This window comes from Strix aluco, chromosome 4, assembly GCF_031877795.1.
Source record: "Strix aluco isolate bStrAlu1 chromosome 4, bStrAlu1.hap1, whole genome shotgun sequence".
Taxonomy (NCBI): Eukaryota; Metazoa; Chordata; class Aves; order Strigiformes; family Strigidae; genus Strix; species Strix aluco.
The window spans coordinates 113,656,393-113,681,995 of NC_133934.1; the positions used below are offsets into that span (position 1 = coordinate 113,656,393).

The 25,603-nt window shown below is 40.0% G+C and overlaps 1 protein-coding gene across 3 annotated transcripts in view; it reads right to left on the reverse strand.

The window, feature by feature from the left end:
• Window positions 1-15,058: 15,058 nt before the first annotated feature.
• The window catches only part of TC2N (tandem C2 domains, nuclear), a 33,884-nt gene continuing 23,339 nt past the window's right edge, over window positions 15,059-25,603 (reverse strand). For all 3 annotated transcript variants that reach the window (XM_074824956.1, XM_074824954.1, XM_074824955.1), the window contains exons 6-12: window positions 25,524-25,599; window positions 24,398-24,498; window positions 23,423-23,539; window positions 22,368-22,559; window positions 20,363-20,477; window positions 19,690-19,889; window positions 15,059-17,334 (exon numbers count right to left, since the gene is read on the reverse strand). In XM_074824956.1, the coding sequence (XP_074681057.1) occupies window positions 17,224-17,334; window positions 19,690-19,889; window positions 20,363-20,477; window positions 22,368-22,559; window positions 23,423-23,539; window positions 24,398-24,498; window positions 25,524-25,599 (912 nt within the window). In that variant the 3' untranslated portion in view covers window positions 15,059-17,223. The remainder of the gene's footprint in view (window positions 17,335-19,689; window positions 19,890-20,362; window positions 20,478-22,367; window positions 22,560-23,422; window positions 23,540-24,397; window positions 24,499-25,523; window positions 25,600-25,603) is intronic.

A 25,603-nucleotide genomic window follows, 5' to 3' on the forward strand; every position in this document is an offset into this window, starting at 1 on the left:
TGACACCTTACCTTAAGACCTAAACCTTTTACAATTAGCACTGGAGATGAATAATAGTATTTTGTTTTGTCTATTCCACAAGAAACAGCTTCTGAAGAGAAGATGACAGTAAGTATTCTATTAAGTCACTTAATTCTGTTCCATTTTTCATGCAGTGCTTCACATGCAAACCTTGGAATGGCTCATGGCCATTGCCTTTTTTATTTAAATAAATATTCATTCCAAGCCAGAAGGTCTAAGTAATTAGAAAATAAACTTAAACAAGGTCTTCTGTGTATTCATTTTCATCTGTAAAAATCTCTATTCATTATTTCTGTTGTGATGGTTTTATTGCTGTAAGACAACCTATACATTTTCAAAGCTTTCTGGGCCCAGAGGAAAACTCACAAAATCAGCTGAGCAGAGATGAATCACAGGTGTTGTAAGAGCATCTACCAATGCTGTGCAACAAGTACAGATGGGAAATTGATAACCACATTAAACAGCTTACGAAATTAATTAGAACCTTACTAAGGGAAAGTGTGGTTATCATACTTGGCCTTTGTCCAGAGCATAGGGTTTATAGTAATTAAGTATTTGGTATCAGCTAAACATTCTTTGTTCATCAAACAAGAACAAAACTTTTACTTACATTAGAAACTAAAGACAGAAAGGACACAAGGGATTTTATGGCAGAATTCTTGCTGAAATTGATTTTTAAAAGTTTCTATTCTATTCTACTCTGCATCTGTGAGAGTATCCGGGGTTATTCATGAGGCAGGCGCTCAAATGATGTCACAGTTAATGTTTAGCATCATTTTCTCATAGGTCAAATCCTTTCACACCCTTTTTAAACAAAAAGTTGGCATTAGACCACACGATATTGCAAAAGGAGTCAAGATTATATGCCATTCACACAATGTCACGTTGCCAACAGGAAGCTCTGTAAAAGAAAAAAAAATTGTTTCAGTGTGTAAGTTAAGTGTAATAAAATACCGTAATCAGAAAATCAACATAAGACATGGTAGGCCCGGTCCTGTTATACCTGGACTCGTTCAGGAATCAGCAAAGAGCTGCTTGTGCGTCAAACTCTTAACAAATATGAGTGAACACAGAAGGGCTTTGAAATTCAAAATGTGCTTAATTACTTTCATCTGGAAACACAGACTATACTATAAATGTGAATAGGTTGGGACTGAAACGTAAACAAATTGATTTTTAAAGTCTCCAGTGGTGCTGCTTGAGTTTCCAACTATGCATTACAGTAACATTAGAGAAGATGAACCAAAAGCACCTTCTTAAACTTTGCCTTATGCATGTGTCCCATTAATATAGAATATGGGGGGGTTTTAATGATTACCTTTTACATGTTAATAAGTCAACAGAATTCAAGTTCAAAGCAGCCACTAGTTCACCAAGTAAATTCAAAGCAAATTCAGCTTTAAACCAAGAACAGAATATGTTTTCTTGCTGCCAGTGTTTTGTTCGACATTATTAGCATAGCTCTTCACTCTGACTAAATTCTTGTTGTCCCCATAGACAGAAATATCAGATTCCAGCTGCTAAGTCAAAAAAACTGATGGTACCATGGGATGAGTCTTAAAAAGAAAAGAAACAAATTAAAAGCATTTCCACTGATTTCAGCATGGTCCTGCTTGTTTCCAGGAGAGAGATCTGGAACAAATTCCACCCCAGTTGTATACCACCGTGATTTTATTGCAGGCATCTTCATCCTGTTTCATTAAATGCCACCATTAACAACTAAACTGATGAAAGTGGACTTGGACAGTGAAAATCACAAAGGGAGCTTCCAAAATGAGATCAAAATCCAGCATTTACTAAACCTTTTCAGTAACACTTTATAAACTCCCGTTTCTGGCTGGTGGCCTGACAAGGAACCCTGTGCATACTTGACACACCCCTTGCAATGAAAGGCGCCCAAGGAATGCATGGTGAGGCCCCTGGCTGAGGAAGTCAATGAACCTTTGTTTTAGCTTTTTGCTTATACCTGATGTAATGGAAAGCTTTTACAAAAGAGTGTTTATGGGACAGAACAGACAATAAGGAATTAATGGATTAAACAAAAGGTAGGGATGCTGTGTTTGCTGAAAGTTGTGCTTTGTGCTAAAGCTAACATTATATTTACCATGTGGACCATTACTGTATCAGAAATATATATCTACCCAATGGGTGAATTATATAAGGTTATTTCCTTGTCATCAGCAAGGTGAGTGCTTCACATATCCTTTGCAAAAGTAACTTTTTGTCAGTCTTAATTCTGAGAACTGCCAGATCCTTTCATGAAAGGATTAAAAAGCCAGATGAAAAGAGATATTATTTTAATTTCACTAAAAACTTTTCATATATAATTTTTGGACTGCTGGTAAGAACTGTTTTTTAAAGACTCTCCTGCAGGCCAGCAAACTAAAGAAATAAAGAAAACCACCTTTTCATTCGTCTTCAGCAATAATCAAACTTTTAAGATACACGGGTATCACATTCTTCTTGCTTCAGTATCTTATAGAGACATGAACACATTGCTGGGCAGTCTGAAAAATTGAAGCAGATATTTTCTAGCTGAAACTTCCTTGTCATCTGTGATGATGTGAATGTTCGGCTCATCACTAGCAGACATAGAGAGCAGTCATTCTCTGTTGTGCTTTTCAACAGACTTTTGCATACTAGTATATTAGAATTTTATCTCTATGCTTTTTCTTTTCCATCTTAAACAACCCAGTACCTTTAATCCTTACTCACAGGTCAGATTTTCTTGTTCTTAATGTCATAATTTCCTGTAAACACTCTCAATTTTGTCTGTATCTGTCTTGAAAGATGATGACTACAGCTTGACACCATCCTCCAACTGGGGCTTTCCCAGCACCAAGTGAAGCTCTGTGTCATCTGTGCAAAACTCTTAACTATGGTCTCAGCACAGTATTTCCCACTTTTGCAACACTACTATATTGCCAGTTCAATTATCTTTATTCTGAAGCACAAATACCACTTTCACTCTGAAAATGTGCACTGTGCCCATTTCTGCTTTCAGTATGAACCTCCAGAAATTACCATGCTATAGTTTTGCCTTTACTACCTCCTTCCCGTAAATTTCAACAGCAGGCTAATTTATTACAGGCATCAGGAAATGTTTCAATGTTTTTAAAGTAAATAAAATTTGGGAGGCCTGCAATCAGCTTGGATAAACAGCAATTAAGCAATTAACTTCAGCACCCTGGAATATTATCCCTGACATGATTGCACACTGAAAATTGAATGGAATCAATGCCATCATATCATACACCAGTGGCTGGGATGGTGGTACCAAGACGTGCCTTTCTTTCTGTCTGATAGTTGGCTGAGTCTATAGTGTCCCTATACCTGGCCTTACAAACGTGATATTGAGCTATGCCCCCTTCACAGTTCATGTTATTTTGCACCTTCTTTCTACATTTACAACCAATGTAACAAAGAGATCTGCTGCCAAAGCGATGGACAGCCTTTTCTATGGAAGCACTTGGCATAGGCTTGTGGGGAATATGTGTCTGAAACTCAATGACTGCCAGCTTCATATTTGTAGAGAAAGATGCCAGCTTCACTGAGGGAGATGATAAGAATTCTGGGTCCCTGGGCAAAATGTGCTGTTTAGCTGGGTGGGATTTGAATCAAGTGTCACCTTCTTTGTTGGCTGGTTTATTTCTACTTGTAGTAACAAGCTCATTCAACAACAGGACCACCTCTTATGATGCTGCTACCAAGACCCTTTGTCTCCCAGACTATATGTGTGTATGTATATATATATATATGTCTGTGTGTGTGTAAATGCATGTATGATGCCAAGTAAGTGACAGGTCCCAGAACTCCAGAATATTGGGGTTTTCCCTCTTTACCATCTCTGGCTCTAACTGACATCTGGGCAGTTGGATGCCAGTTTCCAACATAAACACAGTCCCATTAGTTTCTCAGCTATATTGTTTTCATGAGGACCATGTGCTTTACCTGTCACAACATGGCTCCCTGATCCTTTCCCCATAAAGAATTTCTTTGTGGTAGCAATGCCGCTGTCTTCATCTGTGCACAGGGTACTGGCATGAGGAAACTCCTGTGTGTCTGTCCAATCTACTGCAGGTTTTTCACTTTCATCAAAATGCTGAGCATTGTCTTAGCTTGTGCTATTTGCTGCAGCATGGGGAATCAGCATGTTTTTTCCCCTATGACCTCTTCATTAGTGTTGCACGCCTTTATTATTTAACCTTCTTTTCTTCTTGTATTTTGGATCACCTATTGCATATGTTGTCATAGCCTTAGTAATTCTGCACAAGCTTTTATGAGCTGGATGACTGCCACTGCTTTGCAAAGTCCAATGGTTTTATCACAAATTATTTGCAGTTTGTAGTGTTGCAGTTTCTTATCTTAGTTTCCAGGTATGATCTAGTGTCTTCTTGGGGCCTCAGTGAACTCCTCCAAATTGAAAGATTGCAATATACTTCACCTTCTCTTTCTAAAAATGTTAATTTAGTAATTTTCACTTTTACATGTAGTGCAGTCCTTATATTTCTGTAAGACAGTTTAATAGACAGCCTAAATTAATTTCCATTAATTATAAAATAGATCTCCATTAAGAAGTACTAAAAGCCTCAAGCACCACATTGTCAGGTGTGCTCCCAGGAGGCTGTGGCACCCAAGTGCCAGGCATACCCCATTTCCAGACTCCTTCCCTGGGCACGCTTTGTAATGACTGCAACCTTTATGTGTTGCAGATTCAGAACCTTTCAGATTCTTGTTAGTGAAATATTTTTTGATGTTCCAAATTCTCAAAATTTTATCCTTGAAACTAGCATAGCTCTACTTGACTACGGGCTTGTAGTACCTGTAAGTCTGGGCACTGTGGAACTCCTTAAATCCCAGGGAGGGGGTTGCTGGGCTAATTTTTTAGCAGATGAATTTCCAAGCATGCATTGTTGGCTCCCCTGTAAAAGACTGAGGATCACAGAAACTAGAAATCACTCTAATGCACAAAAACAGTTCATCAGAACTTTTGCAAGCTTATTATTAGATATTATGTATTATAATACATAATACATTGAAGCTCAAGGGCAGCCTTGGCCGCAATGACCATGAAATGGTGTTCAAGATCCTTAGGGCAGTGAAGAGAATGCACAGCAACCTCGCTACCCTGGACTTCAGGAGAGCAGACTTTGGCCTTTTCAGGGATCTGCTTGGCAGAGTAGTATGTGGTAAAGCCCTGGCGGGAAGAGGGGCCCAAGAAAGCTGGTTGATATTCAAGAATCACCTCCTCCCAGCTCAGAAGTGATGCAACCTGACAAAGAGGACGTCAGGTAAGACTGCCAGGGGGCCTGCATGGATGAACAAGGAGCCCCTGGACAAGCTCAACCACAAAAAGGAAACCTACAGAGGGTGAAAGCAAGGACAGGTGGCCTGGGAGGAATACAGAGAAACTGTCCAGGTAGCCAAGGCTCAGGTTAGGAAGGCCACAGCCCTGATAGAATTAAATCTGGCCAGGGACATCAAGGGCAACAAAAAAAGCTTTTACAGGGATGTTGATGATAAAAGGAAGATGAGGGAAAAAGCGGGCCCTCTCTGGAAGGAAAAGGGAGACTTGATCACTCGGGATATGGAGAAGACTGAGGTACTCAACAACTTTTTTGCCTCAGTCTTCACTGGCAAGGGCTCCAGCCACACCACACAAGATGCAGAAGGCAAAGGCAGGGACTGGGAGAAGGAAGAACCACCCACTGTAGGAGAAGATCAGGTTCAAGACCATCTAAGGAACCTGAAGTTGCACAAGTCTGTGGGACCTCATGAGATGCATCTGAGGGTCCTGAAGGAACTGGCGGATGAAGTGGCTATGCCACTATCCATCATATTTGAGAAGTCATGTCAGTCCGGTGAAGCTCCTGCTGACTGGAAAAGGGGAAACATGGCCTCCATTTTTAAACAGGGAAATAGGACCCGAAGAACTACAGGCCAGTCAATCTCATCTCTGTGCCCAGCAAGATCATGGAGTAGATCCTCCTGGAAACTATGGTAGGGCACATGGAAAATAGGGAGATGATTGGTGACAGCCAACATGGCTTCACTAAGGGCAAATTGTACCTGACGAATCTGGTGGCCTTCTACGATGGGGTTATAGCATTGGCAGATAAGGGAAGAGCAACTGACATCATCTACCGGGACTTGTGAAAAGCATTTGACACTGTCCCACATGACATGCTTGTCTCTAAATTGGGAGACATATGGATTTGATGGATGGACCAGTTGGTGGATAAGGAATTGGCTAGATGGTCACACTCAAAGAGTTGTGGTCAATGGTTTGATGTCCAAGTGGAGACCAGTGACAAGTGCTGTTCCTCAGGGTCAGTATTGGGACTGGTGCTGTTTAACATTTTTGCTGGCAACATGGGCAGTGGGACTGAGTGCACCCCCAGCAAGTCTGATGACAACACCAAGCTGTGTGGTGCAGTCGGCATGCTGGAGGGAAGGGATGTGCCATCCAGAGGGACCTGGACAGGCTGAAGAGGTGGGCCTATGCAAACCATATGAAGTTCAACAAGGCCAAGTGCAAGGTCCTGCACAGGGGTCAAGGCAATCCCAAGCACAAATACAGGCTGGGCAATGAGTGGATTGAGAGCAGCCCTGCAGAGGAGGATTCTCCCCCTCTACTCCACTCTTGTGAGACCCCACCTGGAGTACTGCATCCGGCTCTGGCACCCTCAGAGTAAGAAGGACATGGACCTGCTTGAGCAAGTCCAGAGGAAGGCAACAAAGATGGTCAGGGAGCTGGAGCACCTTGTCTATGGGAACAGGCTGAGAGAGTTGGGCTTGTTCAGGCTGGAGAAGAGAAGGCTCCAGGGAGACCTTATAGCAGCCTTCCAGTACTTAAAGGGGGCTACAGGAAAGATGGGGAGGGACTCTTTATCAGGGAGTGTAGTAATGGGTCGAAGGGTAATGGTTTTAAACTGAAAGTGGGTAGGTTTAGATCAGATGTAAGGAAGCAATTCTTTCCTGTGATGGTGGTGAGACACTGGAACAGGTTGTCCAGAGAAGTTGTGGCTGTCCCCTCCCTGGCAGTGTTCCAGGCCAGGTTGGACGGGGCTTTGAGCAACCTGGTCTAGTGGAAGGTGTCCCTGCCCATGGCAGGGGGGTTGGAAATGAATGATCTTTAAGGTCCCTTCCAACCCAAACCACTCTATGATTCTATGATTTGAGTCCCATGACTGGCAACAGAGCTGGAGAACAAAGTCCTTTGATTTAGCACAAAATTTACACAGCATGGGTAGCAGCAATTCAACATTTGATGCCTCTGTGTTCCTCAAGCCTGACTCAAAAGGCCCACAGTCGAAGAATAATCCTAATTTCATTCTTGTCTTTCCCATTGTTTCTTTTAACAGCTGCAGAGACCTTCTGCAGAGAGAAGGAGACACCGTTGGACTGAAAGCATCACATTGTTTTGCAAAGACTGTTGAACAACCTCAAACACTTAACCACTTCCAGGGTTGTATTTGAACTTGTTAGAACTACAGCTCAATCATCAGTTCTGCATCGTTCAAGATCTACCCTTCCTGTAAATGCTTTGCCACCTTTGCTTCTGACAACCTATATAATTTTTATTTGGCGTACTGCAGATAAGCAAGTAACATAATATTAAAATGAAACCAGAATTCAGATTTTAGATCAAATTCAGTCAACAAAAGAAGTTATTAAACATCCTCTACAGAAAACCAGTTATTGAATACTGCATAAAGGAAATTTAGTCTCACTCAAAGCAAATATGGCCAATTTATTTGCATTGCCCAAAGTCAGAAATGCAGGAGCTCAGATGAAGAAAACCGAATGTCTGCAAAAATCATTGCTGTTTTAACTCTTTGAGGTATTTAGTAACATAGGCAAGGACATATAATACCATATTGTCATTAATAAGCAATATATTTTATGTATTTATTGATTTAGGTCTCTTCTGTGAGGTAAGAAAGAATTACCTTCATTGCATCACACAAAGAAACAAACTCGGTGTCTGTGTCAAAAACTTGAATTAGTCCATTTTTTTTCCTGAGTTCAGTATCTTAACCTTTTTTATTAGAGTAAAAGTGGCCTCCCACGTGCAGCTCACAGACAATTAGTTCAGAGAAATATTAAAGTAACTTATTGGAGTGTTGACAAGGATCACACTAAATATGCTTCCCCTCTACCTCCCTCTTCCCTGTCACATCAAGGAATCCTATTTAATAAGACAGATAGAAATGGATAAGGCTTATTAGTTGATCATGGAGCTGTATCTTAATCAGGAAACACTAAAACTGAGAAAGCAAATCATGGATCTCCAGGGATATGAAAGGCCATGCAGAATAAATCTGTATCAGTCCCAATCATAGGTGAGGGTTCTTCTTTCCAATTTTCACATGAGCTGCTAAAAGTGTATTTCCAGTCCTGAACACTTACTTCTGGGACCCCAGTGCAGCCCACTGAAGCTTTCCAAGGAATGAACAGCAGCAGTCACAATCTTCTTACTTTTTAGCAGAAGACTGTAGCTTCTGTGTCTTGCATGTCCAGACCTCCAGCTAAGATGAGCTGGCTCAGATCTACCACTGCAGTCCAGTTTATGTTACAGCAGCTGAGGATCTGCACCTGAATGTTGGATTCATGGCTTGTTCTGCCAAAATTCCTGCTGAAGGGTTGATGCAGTTGGCATGGTGAATATGCTTGTTGCTTTTGTTGACTAGGCTAGTGCTTTGATCTGTTCATACAGAGGGACATTTGCAAACAGATTTGACATACGTTTCTAAAACGCAGGAGAAACTTGTCATTCTGATGACCTTCCAGGGGCTGATTAAAGGAAGTAAAACAGCTGGATGTGTTTGACTGTGCTTTGTCTCTTAGGCAACTACGAGACGTGCAGGCAGGAAAAGGGAACAAAGTGCTGATGAAATAAAGTAGCCAAGAACAAGTTGATGCCATAAATACCACTCAGTTCAACGAGAATATCAGCACCTGCTGTATTTTTGTAAAACCGTATTTGTAGGATTTTTACTCCCACAGCAAGGAACAGTGTTGTGCGACAGAGAATACTGAATCCACACTGAGGTTACATTTCCTTCTCTATGAATTTTGGCATTACGTGCAGAGTTAATACCAGAAATCCCATTGTGGTAAGCTTTTGAATTCATCACACTTAAGGCTTTAATTTATACACACAATGCAATTTGTCTACACTAAAGAATGGTAATCAGCAGGGCTGCATTTGGTCAACAAAATGCATAATGTGGAGAGACAGCAAATTCTAACAAGTCACAGCAAAGAACTAGAGCCTCAGAGATCCTGTTCTACTCCCAGGATCTAATTCACCTTAGCACAAGAGCTTGGTTAAAGTGCCCCTAACATCGCCAAGACTCTCCTTCCTTGCCTTTGAAATTAGGGGAGTGTATTAATCCTGATTTTTGCAGCCCTTTCTCTATATTTATCGAATTTTCCCTACTTTTCTTTCATGGGCATTCTGACCCACTTTTTTCCCCCACATGGGTTTATCAGCTCGAGCCAGTCATGTTAATCACAAATGCAGATTTCATTGTCGCAGTTTCATCCAAAATTCCTTGGGCTCATCTGTCCTGCTCTTAAAAAAAACCCTTCAAACTTTTGATTTGAGTCCTCATTCAATCATCCAGTTCTTTGGACATGTTTGTGCAGTAGGTCTAGATCCACATACTCACAACTCTCAATAAGGTATGTGCTCCAAAAGCAAGCCAGACTACCTGAAACTAAGCTGATTCCATTGCACAAGTCACAGGGTAGATCTGAAAACAATGATTAGAAATCTCAGATCCTGCTCCTAAGGTTTAGGACAGTTTGTAGCTGCCAGTCAGCACTCTGCCCGTGGAACATGGGACTTTTCAATCTCAGCGCCGAGTTAAATGTAGCAAGGCTAGTGGCTTAAAAAAGTCATTGTTATTGCCTGTGAGCTTTAAAGGAGTCTTAATTAGATGTACATGCTGGAGATTAGAAGGGGACTTGATGTTTGCTGCTACTCATTATTTTATTATCTAAAAATGAAGCCTTTAAAGCATTTCTTCATACTAACCCTAATTAAACCTCTGCTTCTGCTTTTAGTCAATGGTAATTTCAAGGTACATCAAAATTCTCTTCACCCAGATCTTTAAAACTGCATTACTGTGACACCCCAGCAAGCAGCCAGCTCCATAGCATACTGCTCCAAAATATCCATGCTTTAACAAATGCATCTTCAGTGAAACTGCTTGAGCTGCCTTGAGAACTATGCTGGAATTATGATCAGCAACAATCTGAAAAGCTTCCCTGGCCTATGGCAGAACAGAGGAAAACACAGCTGAGCCCCAGGGTCCTGAAGCAGCATAGCATCTTTTCTCTCATTCTCTCCAAGGCCCACAATATTTTTTTTAGTCCATTAGTCACTGCAGCCGAATTTGACTGATAGCAGAGATGTCACAGATAATTCTGTTTTCAAAGGTTTCAAGAAAACCCAACAACATTCAGGTAGACAAGGAAGAGCCAGCTCCCAGTTTCCCAGGTGAAGGAATAGCTGTAATGAGCTCTTCCTAGAAATCAGAGAATCTATCTGGGAGAGAACCTCTGTAACTACCTGATGTGCAGCAAAAAGACTCAAGAAGGTCTACCCCAATTTGCACACCAAAGTCAATCAACCACAAGGGAAGAATCCATAGAAAATCAGGCATAATTAGGTCTAGAGCTCAAAGGTCAATGAACACAGCAGAATTAAAGCACTTAATTCAGTCTTATGCCAGGGAGGCACTGAAAGAACCTATGCAAATATCTAAATGCGTAATCATCTATCTTAAGTCACGTCAATTAAGAGCTTTGTCAATAGTTACAGGCATGTTACATTGCTTTGAAAAACAATGTTTTTCAAAACAAAAGCACTGCTTTTATTCTACCTCCTTCACTCCCTGCCCTTAACAATCCCTCACCCAACCTGTCCTTACTGCAGGAAGAGGGGCAGATAAGCGTGTATGGTTCCACCTCAGTTGTTTGAAGGACTAAGAATACCATTGCAGAGGAGACCCAGCCCTGGTTTGGGTGTACATGCATTTTCTTCTTCTGCTACGTATCACAGACTAAGAATTCACTCCTCTCCTATGAGAAGTGACAAAGCTTGGCTATATTTAAAACTAACAAGTACATTCCTATGACTTTTTTTTTTTTTCAAAGACTGCCAAGATCTTTCAGTCAGTGTTGTGCTTCATAGAAATCTGTGAACCATACCATTCCTCCTATGGAAAATTTCCCTATTTAGTTAGATAAGCATAAAAAGTACAATATGATGACCCCTCCCTTGGGGCATCTGGCAAGGCATTCCAGTCCCCAGGCTAAGCAGCATTTCCCAGATCATATATACAGGAGGTGCAAGCCTCCCTCCACCTGGAGGTGCAGCTTTTTATGACTTGTCCTTGAGCCTTCCTCTTTGCCTCACAGCACAGGTAACGGCAGTCCAACAACCACACTGTCCTCGAAGGCCAGAAGCACAAACAGCTTGCTTCTTCGCATCACCCAAAATAATTTCCTAAGGTAATTTTTGGAGGATGAGAAAGGCAAGTGAAGATACCCAGGTACACAACAAGAAGTTACAACTGATTTGTCCCATTGTTGTATTTAATGGTAGTAGACAACACAGAAATTCAGGGAGCTCCATAAGAACTACACCATCAAAGATGCAAGCAAAGGTAGCTCAGAAACACAGAGCATCAGACATGATCCAAAGCCTAGGATTGAGAGCTGCCTCCTTGTAGGGAGTTCTTTAAACATCTAAAGTAGGACATGCATAATGCTGGTCCCAATACTAGATAAAGAAGTGGGAAACATTACTAGAAAAGCAGAAAGTTAATTGCAAAAAGCAGTCATCATTTAAAGACTTGTTTATGCTGAGGGAGAAGAGCAGTCTACAAGCAAATAAAAGGAAGGAAAAAGTTGCACAGTCAGAAATATGGGGGAAAAAAATCAGCACAGAAGATTGTTTCAAAGCCACTGAAATCTATGAAAAGAATTGCATTATGTTTAAGAGATGCAGATCCACTTCCAATAAAATTCAGTTTCTACGGAAACATCACTATGAACAGATTTTTATCTATTTTTAAAATATTTAAAAAATTAAGCTGTGTGCAACCTTTTGTTAGATAAACACCATCAATGCTGAAATAACTAAAACAGCTTTGAAGACTGGTTGCTTCTGCTGAACGCAATGGGAGTTTTGCCTTAGATTGCGAGATAGCGTGCCCCTCGGTGCTAGAGAAAATGTAAATCTGCTGGAGCAGTGTTTGTGGAACATGGTGCTGATTTTGTGATGGCTTTTTCCATGCACCAAGCATGAGATCATGTACAGGGCTGTATTTACATGGTGATGTAATTTTACAGCAGAAACTGGAAAAACAAGGGGGGGTATATCATGTCCAGAATGATTTACACCAAGCTGTCCACAACTACTCAGCCTGCCTCCCATGTCATACGTATGTTGGCAGGATGAAAGCAAGAAGTGGGACAACCCTGCTCCCACTTTCTAGACAACTTTATGCTTTGGCTGCAAAATCAATTCGTAACTCAAAAAGCAACCTCCATGGGGCAGACAGTTTTCAAGTCAAGCAGCATATGTGCTTAATTGAATGCTTACAAAATTACCTTTAGTTTTATACAAATGTCTTGCCAATAAAAGAACAAATCAGGGATGTCTAATGGATTTAGCAACATGGCCCTATTTATATTGTGATCACAGAAGATTGCATACTCAAATACAATTATTTTCCATGTAATGTTTTATGATAATGTGGTTTACAAACTGTTACGCCCACTCAGCTTTTGAGGTAGAATCTTACATATTTTTTCCTTAAAAGGAATGCCATGCTGTGCCATTGAGATGTAAAGACTTGAAAAATAAATTTGTTGGCCTCGTTTACATACAGAATGCTATTAATCATAAATAAATAAACTTAAACCAGAATTGTTTGATTAACCAGTGCAACTATATACACACATTCTGGAAAATCTGATTAAGTTTAGTCTATGGTTGGTTTCTAAGCATGCACAGATCTCTGTATGAATAACGTTTAATATAAGATCATAACTGTTCTGCCAGTTCACTTACATCCATTTTGGAGCTGATTGAAATAAAACTGGTGCAGCTTCTGAACCTCTGCTGCTTTCATCAAAATTGTTATGTTAGGAAGCTGAGTGAGTCACTAAATAGAAGCAACAGCAAATCGAACTATATACCATGTGTGCCTTTTATCTACAAATTAAGTGAACTGACAAAACAGCTTTCATAACAGTATTTTCAGTGACATTAATCTTGGATGTAACTATCAAAATAGTGGCTGAGCATGCATTAGAGGGACAACATACAGCTGTCACCATTAGAAGAGTGCTCCGAGACACCTTTTTTCCTTCTTGCATGTATCCTAGAGTACATAAAGTTCCTTGCTAATTTATGTTGTAGATTGGACTTCAAATGATGTATTATTTCCCTTTTCTGGAAAACTGCCTTAGTCTCAAATAAGCCAGGAGCTGAATTTAGAGGAGCCAAAGTCTCACATGCATTTATAGTGAGGCAGTCACTAAGCAGTAAAGCAAAATATTCTGCACTTCCAAAGCAAGACATCCCAGGTGATTTCTAACTGGCCTTTTAAGACATTCAAATTGAAATAACATCTGCTGGAACACCCCAATTTAAAGCCAGTTGTGCCCTGGGACTGGTGCTAGGAACGTGCAGGTATCCCCTTGCTTCATTTTTTTCCTTCAGGACTGCTGTCTAACATAACAACCATACTGATAAGCTCTAGACCCACTGAATCATCAATGAAAAATGCTTTATGTGACAGCTAGTAAGTTTATCTAACTGGTTGATTGTACTACACCACAAATTATCTTCGATTTTTCACAATTCTGTTCAAGAGTGTCAGTGTGCATGCACCCCAGTGTCTTCTCAACGTGCACTTGAGACTTCTCCTTCCAGCCATTTTCCATTCCCATACATTCTCTGCACCTCTTATACAGATAACCTCACATAATGGCAGCCCCCATCCTCCAAAAGAGTTTCATTTTCCAACCCACTGTAAGCACTCCTCTGGACAACCCCTTTACCTGGCAGGCATCCTCAGAAGCACCAAAACAGGCATTATTATGAAGACTGGACTATTATTTCAGGTGATGGGTTGTTTGAAGCACAGCTTTGGTCTACTTGCAAGGTAAATGCTGATGCAATGAATGGGCACTTTTTGGTTCTTGAGCTGGGCAGGTCCCTCTCCATCCTTAGCTGATTTTCCTCAGTAGTGAAAGCAAACAGAATTCCTGGCTTCCTCCCAGGATCTAGGGAGTCAGTAATTAGGACACAAGTAGGACACAGCAGTATTAAAAAAAAAAAAAAAAGCCAAAATATATAGTGCAACATGTTTGTTTTCCTCATCATCTTGCAGCCAAGTATTGCCTGTTTCCCTCTCCACCGCGCTCCATACAACAAAGCTGGAGCGCACGCAGAGATGGACATCCCAATGCTCCACTGCCATGCTCTCAGTAATGGCGTGTGCATTGAGTCAGCAGAGCCAAATCTTGTGTGGTGAGACAAATAAAGGACTTTCTGCTTTCTAAACCTGAAATACAGTTTCCTCAAGAACACTGTAGTGTTCTGGACAAATTGAGGAACAAATCTGGGCAACAAGCAGCTTAAATGATCTGATTTAGTAGGAAAAAAAAAAAAAAAAGCACAGTGTCTTGAGCCAGCTATTAAGAATTCATTGAATTCTTACCTGAATGCACAGACAAATGCAGAAAACCCCAAAGCCCCGGAATGAGCACAGGATGAAGCAGTGCCCCAGAGTACGTTCTCCAGAGTGCTCTAGTACCTGCGTGCACCTTGCAAAGAGAGGCTACATATATCTCTTCAGTGTGTTAGCAGCCAACTCCCCTACATGTAACACTACGTGAAATATAGTTCCTTAGTTGGAATTTTCTCAGAGAAAAAGGTAGGACTTGAACTTCATTTTGAGATGCTGGTGAACATTGGTATAAACAATGGGAAAAAAGAAAAGGAGTATTTTCTGTTCATAACTTTTATTATAAACACATAGATTAAATATTAACATAGGAAAAAGAAGACATTACTAATTAGGCCTTTAAAAGGCTATGTGTCTTAAAACAGCCCTAAAAGTCCATTTTACACAGTATCTGTAGAACCACTGCCATGGTAATCGAACCTCCAAAACATCGGGATATTCCCATCCTCTTTTTCAAATAGAGCAGCATTCTGCATAAGGAAATGTTAGCTTGCACTTTTGTTTACTGCAATTCAGCCACAATGTGTAAAAAAGATCCACGCATTCAAGTAAAGGTACTCCAAGAATATCAGCTCAGTCCAGTTCCTTTTTTCATTTTACCCAGCAGGCCAGGCTCATCCCAAGTGTTGGAACTGGCTGGGAGTTAACACTGTCAGTCAAGACCCTCTGTGCCTACTGCGAGCTTTGCATAGAGTGTCAGTAAGAGCTAGAACTGATGTTTGTTCTCTGAGTAACATGCAAAAACTTTTTCAGTTCATTTATAAAAACTGATCAACAAGCAGAATGTGTAAGAACCTAGGAAAATCCTTTTGTTTGCCCATTTTCGAAATACTAAATTTCAACAACAATCTGGATCGTTGAAGTTCTAAAAGCTTCAATTATCAGCTGATTAAAAAAAATAAGAGACTCCATTTTTTCTTGACTCTCAAAGTCAAAAAAGTTAAAATAAAGATGCTCTGAGCTCTATGCTTAAATACAACATGCTTTCCTGTTACAGTGTTTTCTCTGCTCCCCGCTGTTCCTTTGCCTTCCAGCAGCAAGTGCTCTCACTGCCACTATAGTTCATGTCAGATGTATCTTTTTTATAACTTGGATCCCATTCAAACAATTATTCAGCACCTATATGAACATACATATTTGTACAGTCCAGACAGCCAACAGTAAATGTGCAAGCAGTGGATTTAATGGAATATGTATATTTTTTAAATCCAGTAGTGCAAAGATTATATACATGGCATTTTCCCACCTTAAAAATAACTGTGAATAAACCCCTGAAAATATGGGGACTAATAGAAAAATAATCTTAGGATTTTGTAGGAAAAATATAATTTGCAATAAAAATATGGTAATTTTTTCTTGCTATAAACAAGAAAAATATACTCCCACACATAATTTTTCAGTATCCTAGACATGTAACAAATACTTCTGCAGTAGTAGCCCATCTTTTAAACAAAGTCTGAGTCCCTTACTGAGCTGCATTTTAATTAATATCAAAAAGCACTTATGTCAGTAAATATTTGCTTACTCCTTCATACATGTTAGTCTGGGTTTTAGCAATGTAAGCAAATGCTAGAACATTGTTGATTAGATAGTATGTGGTTTACATATAAGAATTCTTTTTAAGAAAGTAGTTTATCTAAAAATATCGGTCCTGATCCTAGGCAGGGCCGTTGCCTCTTTGTGTTATTCTACTGATTCCAACCAGAATTCACCCAAACAGAGCAAGTCTGGAGGACCCCACTTGCGCAGATTACAGTTAGTCAGAGAAACCATTCTCTTTCAATCCTTCCATTTAGAGAGAAGGATGGGGGAAAACCCAAGCTACAGGCACATCAGGGTACCGAACATCTCCATCTTCAAAGATGGAGATTAGAAAAGCCTTTGGCTACTGCCTTATTGTGTCGATCCCCTTATGCCTTCTCCTACTGCCATTGCTTTCCCACTTGCTCAGGCACATGTTCCTCTGATAAATGGTGGCCACACAGGTGTAACCCCAGAGGCTCAGAGGTACCTAGGATCAAGCCACAGACCAACTTATTCCCATGGACTTTGGAGTCTGCCAAAGACAAGATTGCAGATGAGGATGATGTCAGTGACTAGTGAAGAAAATGCTGATTCAAGCTACTTCTCTCCAAGATTGGATTTCTGTGCTCTTATGGAGCCTGAAAGGGGTAAAAATACATTTTTCAAGGTGGATTTTTTAAAATCAAATGAGCACTTTGCCCAGTTCCTACGTCTTTTTCTTAATAATATTTAGCCAGTATTTCTCTTGCTGAAACTGAATTTTCTGTTACCATGGAGGTGTGATGCAGTGGAGAACTTCTGATGAAGTTGTGTAGACCATCTTTTTCTTTTTATTTATACTATTTTAACAGCATAGGACTATCTTTGTAGAAAAATCAGTCCTGAGTTTCACCTCCAGTCTTCAAGATGGACCAATGGTGTACCATTTAACAACAACTTTTTCAGGGTTGGCAATAGTATCTTTCCACTGCTCTACTGCTTCACTGTTACTGCTATCAGAACTTATCCAGATCTGCAGTAAGAAACAAAAAGAAAAATAAAATTGAGTTTACGTGATAGAACACAGAGGCCCGGCCTTTATTAGTTCCAAATAAATGCCATGGAAGTGTAGAACGAGATACAGCGTGTAGACTGTGACCAAAGCATAATAGTAACAAACACAGTTCTGTTAGGACTAACATATTTTGGCTTTCAGCTGGGAACACAGGGAGTCTGGGTTTAAATTTAGCCTCTAAAATAGTTTAGAGAACTCACTACATACTAACATTTCTCTACTTAATAAGATGTTTTAAGTCAAGCATTCCCTGCTCCATTCAAATGCACGTGCTGGGGTCAAGGGCTCATCAGGGCCAGAGATGGCTCTATGCATTCAAACTCCAGTTGGCTGCAAGCCATTTGGCATCCCGAGCTAGCTCTCCAGCATTTTCATAAGCATTTAAAATTGCACACTCCAAGAGACATGGCCAAACCTGCATTCCAGAGAGGTTACTAACATGCCCATACCACACATAGTCATGCAGTAAGAGTCCGATTCTTCTTGTTGTTCAAGTAAGGGATAGTGGCCATTAAATGAGGAAATGAGGTACAAGTAGGAAGTTTTCCCCTGGAACATTATCACCAGCCCCCATTGCCAAAAGAATTCTGCTTATGTAAGTAGGTATCTTTATTTACAGGACTCTATTTCCTCAAGTCTTCCAAGAAGAGTCCTTTTAAGACTTCTGAGAAACCTTCACCGTAAAGTACATTTAGCCTACACTGCTGAGGCATGAGTCCTCAAGAAGTGAGAATAATGTCTTCCAGAATACCACAGACAGCTGATGTTTCATCCACAGAGATTCAATATACATATTGCTCATGATTAAAGACATGCCTGTAAAAGCAGCCTAATCTAAGTATTGTCTGCTTAGAACAGCATCCAATTAAACATCATTCTCTGAAGAATAAAGTTAATAGATCCAGCTATATTCATCTTTTTCCAGCTACCCAGCCAATTGCTCAAAGTACATTTTTCCCTGAGCCATATTTTATGTCTTCATGTGTTATGTGGCAATGTCTGCCTGCATGAGCTGAAACAACCTTTTCCAAATAACCTCTGAGGAGCAGAAGTAGCTCATTTCCTCCCCCTAAAAATAAGATCCATGATTAAATGTAACTCGTCAGATTGAGATGACCTCACATATTGCTAAGTGACTGCAAAATCATACCCAGTTATTTTCACCCCAAGGTAGCACTGCTAAAAGGAACATTTTTTCTTTTTTCCTTTTCGTATTCCAAATCCAATTCCACCAACAGGAATCACTGAAAGATGGAACATGTGTGACATGAGGCTCCATAAAATGGAAACACTTCACATAGCTCTTGCTGGCACATCACTGCTATAGCACATCAGCATCTCCTATAACTGCATGTCTTCAGCAGGCACAAGAAACATCACCAGAATGGGACAGTACCATTTTCTGTACTTAAGGATAGCATAGTCCTTCACCTCACAAGAGACATTAAGTTGGTGTCTCAAAATTAATCCTACGTAACTCATTTATGCATATATTAAAATTCTGCTACTAAATTTAGCTGGGTCTGCAAAAGCACAAAGCATTAAGAACAGCTGTGGCTCACTATACCAAGAAGAAAAGGAGAGAAAGAAGAGACAGAATGATGGTAAATTAGAACAAACAGGGGAAGAGGACAGAGAGAATAAAAAGAGACCAGACTACCAAGCTTTACTGTGTTAAATAAATACGATCACACAAATGCTTTTAAAGAGATACTACTGAAGTTCCAGCTGTTTAAAAAAAAAAAAAAAGAGAGAGAGGAAAGAAAATCATTCAACTAAACAATTATTTTATATTTGGTCACGTATGTTATCACTTGAACATACATATTTAGAATAATGTGCTGATTTTGGCATTGTTTTACCCAGGAAGGCAGTCTGATATTGTAGCTATTGATACTTCCTTTTACATACACCTGTTTGTAAGTGTACTGGTATGGTAAGCCAGCACACCCCTCTTCTGTACAGTACATTGTAGGTTGTGGAGCTCCTGTGAGTGCTATGTTTGTTCTCTTTAGAAAGCCTAGAGGCAAGGAGGAGATCATCTGTAGGAAGGAATCTTTCACATAGTAATACTCCACACAAAAAAGACTTAAGGATTTCTTTTTAAAAGAAAACTCAAATGTCAACTCCCATTCTGATGTTTATGCATATTTAAGAGTGCACTACTATTCTTTCCTGGGTTACATCCAGAAGAGTTTATTAGACTTTACTATTTTGCTATATGCCACCTTAAAGTATTTTAAAACTCATACCAAGAAACCTGTGGAACTGAATTTTAAGTAAAGGATATCATGCCAGTTTGCAGAAACCAACCTGTCCTAGGAAGTGTTTTCTTCTCACTGAGCTTCTGCTGTAGAGCTTGATGAGAAAGCTAATTCCTTGTTCAGCTTGGCTAACTGGAAAAATCATCATTTCTCCCCATTTCACTTGGCCATTAGTTGACTTCAGAAGACGAGTCTTCTTCTTATAGATCATCCCTTCTGTACTAAACATTCCAACTTTCACAAAGAAATCTAGCACAAAAGGGAGGGAAAAAGGCATAGCACACAAAGGGTTACTCACAAACACACCCAAAAGGAACAGACAAGATCCACATGTATGGTTCAGATTGCAGTAATTTCCCAAAAGTCTGGCCAAAAGAACTGTACAATAGCTTTCCTGACTAGTCACACAAACAGACCATGTTCAATAATATTGAATTGATTAACACAGTATCCAAACAGCAAGTGCAAGCTAATGCTCTTATATGTCAGGATTAATACTGGAATAAAAATCTTCCAAAATACATAAACACATAGCTTCAAACCAAACAAAAAGTAATCAAGTAAGACATCTGTGGAAACAAGCCTTGGCGATGGAAATCTACTGCACAATATCTTAGTCTGAGGTTTGTAAGGAATGTTATGAATTGCCAACCCATTTGAGCAACAATCTACCTGTTACAAATGCTTTTAGACAGGAGGCATAAGACAGCTGATTAACTTACTTGAAGACAGTGGTGTAGATGAAACTGGAAGGTTTTGTGCTTCAAGAATCTGTAACTGAATCCTCCTGTTTATTGCTTGAAAACAAGTTCCTACTTGAAGTTCTGCATGGCACACCTACAAGCAGAAGAATGTTGCTATAACATCTGGATTAAGTTGCTTATAAACTCAGGAAACACAGGAATTCTGTCATATGTTGGGCTCCCACGTTTCTATCTGGGATTTCCTGGACAGAAATATAAGCATGTGTTGTATACACAACCTGCAGATTCACAGTAAGCAAGTGCATCTTGCACTTGTCATACTGCAGTACACGTGCTCCACTGATGGACTGCTTATGTGCAGCGCACACATGGCCCTCGTGGGCTGCAGCCAGAGATAATGGACAAATAAACGAGTCCTCAGTTTTCACCTGGAAAAGATTCCTCAATGGTAAGAGCAGACACATACAGGGAAAACCGGTCATGCAGCTGTAGCTCTACTAAACCTGCGTGTGGAAGTGACAGACCGGGTATGCTCCACTAACACAAAAACTTTTGGAGTTCTCCTCCCATGCTTCTGAATTTTGCAATGCTTTGCATATATACCAGGTCCTGTCGCTTAATGTCATGAATGTTCAGGGTAACTGCATGCTGTGGAGTTTCCTATGATATGGAAGTACTTGTGTGTTACATGCCTACCCATACACCCCCCCACACACTCTGTATGTACTGAGATCTCCAGTCTGAAATTTTTTTAGAATTTTTGCTAGTGGCAAAGTTGCATTGAGGCATCCTCATTACTCTCCTGTCAGATGCTAATGCACTCTGAACACTGTAAGAACAGCTGAAGAAGACCAGCAGAGATCCAGCTTTCCTGACAGCCTCCATTTAAAAAAACTTTGCTAGTCCTGGTTCCCCTTCAAGTTTTAATGCACTTCAGTGAAGCAAAATGCACCAAGCAAGAGAGCAACAGGTCAGATAAAGAGAAGTCAGGCCAGTTCATCGAAGAGACCCAAATCCCCTTTGCAGCTCAGCCACAAAATTTCTGTGTAACCCTGAGAGGAAGCCAGACTCTGAGCTTTGGCTCTCTATCGACAAGTAGGGTAGTTTGCTGCCTCACAGGGGAATACAGGGATGAATTCCAGCAGTGTCTGGAGGTCTCTTGGATATAATGGTGAGGAAAGCCAACAAAGAGAGAGAAACTATGAGATGATTCAGGGATGAAGCAGTTTCTAAAACAGCTTCCTCCTTCACTTAATCTTATTGCTTTTGAAGCAATATGGTTATTCTTATTAGAACTAAAAAAATGTCAAGTGTAACTTATTTCAGAAATCAGGAGTGTCATACTACTCAGACACACAGATAAAATTTGCTTTTGAATCGCTAATACAAGTTTAATTTGTTGAAAATACAAACGTCTAGACACAATCTGTAAAGGAAACAAACAAAGTGAGGGTAGGGGGAAAGGAAATCCCACTGTGAAAACCACCTGCTTCTTATTACACTAATGGAAATGAACTGTCTGAATTATTACTTCACAGCATGCAATCTGAATATTAAATATACAGCTATCTCTGCAGTTTCAAGCCACTGAAGGTCTTAGCACTTTTCTTCCATAACAAAAGCAGATTCCATTTGCTCTGAGCTCTTGCTGTGAGTCCTAAGGATCTTCTGATGCTTTTTTTGGTCAGAAAAGGCAATTAACCCGTGTCCTTTGCTGAACATTTCCCCAGAATGCCCCTCCCTCAAGCTGTGGGCCTTGGTGTGGAGGAGCTTGCTCTAGCTTTTTTCCCCAGAAACAGCTGCAGTTTACGACCAGAACAGCTATGTGCAGAGTTCAAAAGTCTTTTTTTTTCATCATCAAAATGCCTTTCCCCAAGTAAGTGGAAGGAAAAAAAAAAAAAAAAGAAAAAATAAAAACTCTGTTTGTTGTTAACATTAAATTAGTACTGAATTATTTTACTTTCATTTCCAACAACTCTTTCTAGGTGATATAACAGCATACTTTCGCAGTATTGGCACTTACAGGTGCTTTGGAAGGAGGAGATATATCCAGCCAATGACTTGACTCCTCTGAGCTCAGCTCCCGCAGCGCCAAGAAGCACTCTCCAATTGTTTTTTTCCTGGGTGTCTGTGTCTGGATTTTAAATACCAACCTGACAGCCTGCAGGCTTTGCAGTTTAATAGCAAATACAAAAGTTTCCATAAATTCAATGTCCTAGAAAGAAAAACAGAGGGGTAACATCACCATTGTAAGAGAGTTACACCGAGACTGACACCTAGAAACCAAGGCTTCCTGGTCCTATAGCCACTGCTCACCGCTACCATTTTAGCTTGCTATGGAAAAGTGTGCTTTTACAGTGATAAGCCCCCACAGACTCACCACCTCATTGTCACACCCTGGCAGGGACAAAGCTCTGGATTATTTTTCACTACCATAACAAGTTGAGGCCATCTCTTCCAGAGCTTTACAACAGCACATGCACATTGTCATAGCAAATTCTCCTGTGGCCTTTTGCTTCAGTCTCTCTTGCTAATTTTATTTTATTTCACCTTTGACTCACATTATGGGAGGTTTACGTTGCTTTACCTTCCACCCCCTTAATATTCCTTTACTGCCACTATCAGGAGTCTTGTCCCATGCAACATTACTGCTTTCTGTAGAGAGGAAGTGTGAACCTTGTCTCCTGCGCTAGCGAGAGGCAGTACATCATCCACCTTCCCTGGAGTGCATGTGCACCTACAGGTATGCCCGGTCTTCCTTCAGTCCCCCACCACTGAGTTGCCAAGGCCAGCAGTTCATGGTTCAGTCCCCTATGAGCCTATCTGTCCTGCAGACCTGGGAGAGGAGGAGGGCAGCAGCACAATGCAAGAGAGGAGGAATGGAGAGGAAGTGGAACAAGAATTTTGATAGAATTTTGAGAAGTTGGGTGTGGGGGGGAAGTAACTTGAACCTAGGCAACCATCACAGCAAATGTGGTATAGGAGTAGATGTTTGGTCCATTTTAAAAATAATTTTACATTTCACCTTTATTTTTTTGGGAAAAAAGATTTCTTGGTGTTTTCCCTGCCTCTACTTACATTGCACCCCTCCTTGGCAGAAGATCTGAAATGCACTGGTTTGGGCAGTGTGAGAATTCCCTTGACACAGATACGAGGATTTTCTCCACAGCTAGAAGGCCAGCTCAGGTCTTTGCACTGCAACATTGAAAACACAGTCAGTTTAGACAATGTAAGACTCTGGCCTTCAGCCTACTTAGAAATAGAGTCTTTTACACCGTTCTAGAATTATGCATAACTCCTGTAATATTGAATATAAATCAGAGCCAGTGTAATGACTGTGTCACTTCAGATCATTTAATAATTATTTTTCACAATCAGAGGGTAAAAAGTTATTCTGTAGATCTTAATGATTTCACTATGCGGCAATCTGACAACAGATAAATCATGAAATCCCTTACGTAGTATTTATCACTTGATGCAATTATGAGGTTTCTGACTACTCAGAGATCTACTGCCTAAAAATTATTCACAGTTCCTGGAAGTGTACAAAACAGCCAGCATAACAGTATCACATTAGCTAACAAAAAAGTCACAAGAAGCTACATGTCCTCAAAGTGCTATTATGCTGTTATGTTTAAAGTCAGTTAAATGCTGCCTTCAAAGTTGCTCCAATTTGCTGCTTCCAAATTTCCACAGGAAAATTTCTACAGCAGGACCAGCCCAGCTTTCTTATGTATGCTGAACAGTTCCTCACTCCACAATCAGAACATATGTATAGTAACATAAAGAGTTATATACTACTTTTTACTATTGACCGCAGTGGAACAGAGATTGCAACAGGAAAAAAAAAAAAAACAGAGAGGAAGATACTTTGAATGAAGTCCAGTACTATATTTGACTGAACTTTATTAACATTAATACTTTGAAGTCATTTTCTTTTTCTTGTAAAAGTATTCCTTAAAGTAAGAGAGCCAACTTTAATGAGAATTAACACTAAGTATAGTAAAATAGCTATTTGAGTAAATAATAATCAAGTTATTTATATTTGCTTACATGTAAAACCGTGATCCAAATCTGTTCTACAGAAGAAACATAACACAACTTCACATTCAGTCTTCCAAAGTCTCGTTCATCACCTGATAATGTAATAGTATCTATGGAAGAAAGCCAATTAGTGTTTTTAGCAACATCTTAAAAGTTCATTCCAAGAATAAAGGAACTGATTAGTAGACTGCCTATCTTTGAAAACTCTTAAAATAACTTTCAAATATCTTAACACCTACATTTTAAGGACAAAATATCCATGAAGTCTTGTGCCCTGACCTTCTGCATAGCTAAAAGCCTTCACATTTACCTCAGTTATCTCTATTGCATTTAACAACTTGTATCATACTCAAACATCTTACAGAAGGAAAAAAAACCACACGTGCCTGAGACACCCAGAACATATTTATGATCTATCACTTCCCTTAATCACTTCCACTGTAAAGTTTATAAATTGGCCTGCTTTTTATCTTTCTCAGATTTCAATTCCAGCCTAGTAAACTTTTTATTATTATTCTTTTCTCCAAGTCAGAAGAGCCATTTAATATTCAGCGTTTCTCTGTCATGACTGAAACTAGGTCACTGCCCCCTAGTCTTCTTTTTGAGGAGACTAGGTGAAATTCTGATTTCCAGCAGGGTGACTTTTGTAGGGATTTGATTAATTTTTGAGTGTTTATTTTGCAGTATCTCCACTTCTTCAGCATTCTTTCATAAATAAGGTTTGCATGCAATATTCTTGCCTGTCAAATTCTCAGTGTCGTATGGGTATGGCATTCCAGGCACTTCCCACAGAAAAACACCAATACATGAAAAAGGACTAGAGCTATGACCAAGGTGCTGCATTCTATTCTAACAGAACATCTGTCATTTCTTAGTCCACTGGGGTAGCAAATCCAGGGATCAACTTTTCAAAAGCATGAGAACTCCTGAAAGGCTCACCTGCTTAGTCTTCTGACAACAGGAAGGTGCAAGTCCAAAACTCTTAATTTCAAACTGCAAAGTAATCTCCAAACTGACTTGCTAATCAGATTAATCTCAAAAAAAATAGTCACCAACAGTAGAGACATCTTAGACAGCTTAATGTTCCAAGTGCAAGGGAAATACTTCGTTACAAGGTGAACAGATAATACATTACCCAGACTCCTGTTACTGCCTTGCGAATCCTTCCTGGAAGAGGTACTGCTAGGTACACTGGAAACTGAATCATATCTCTGG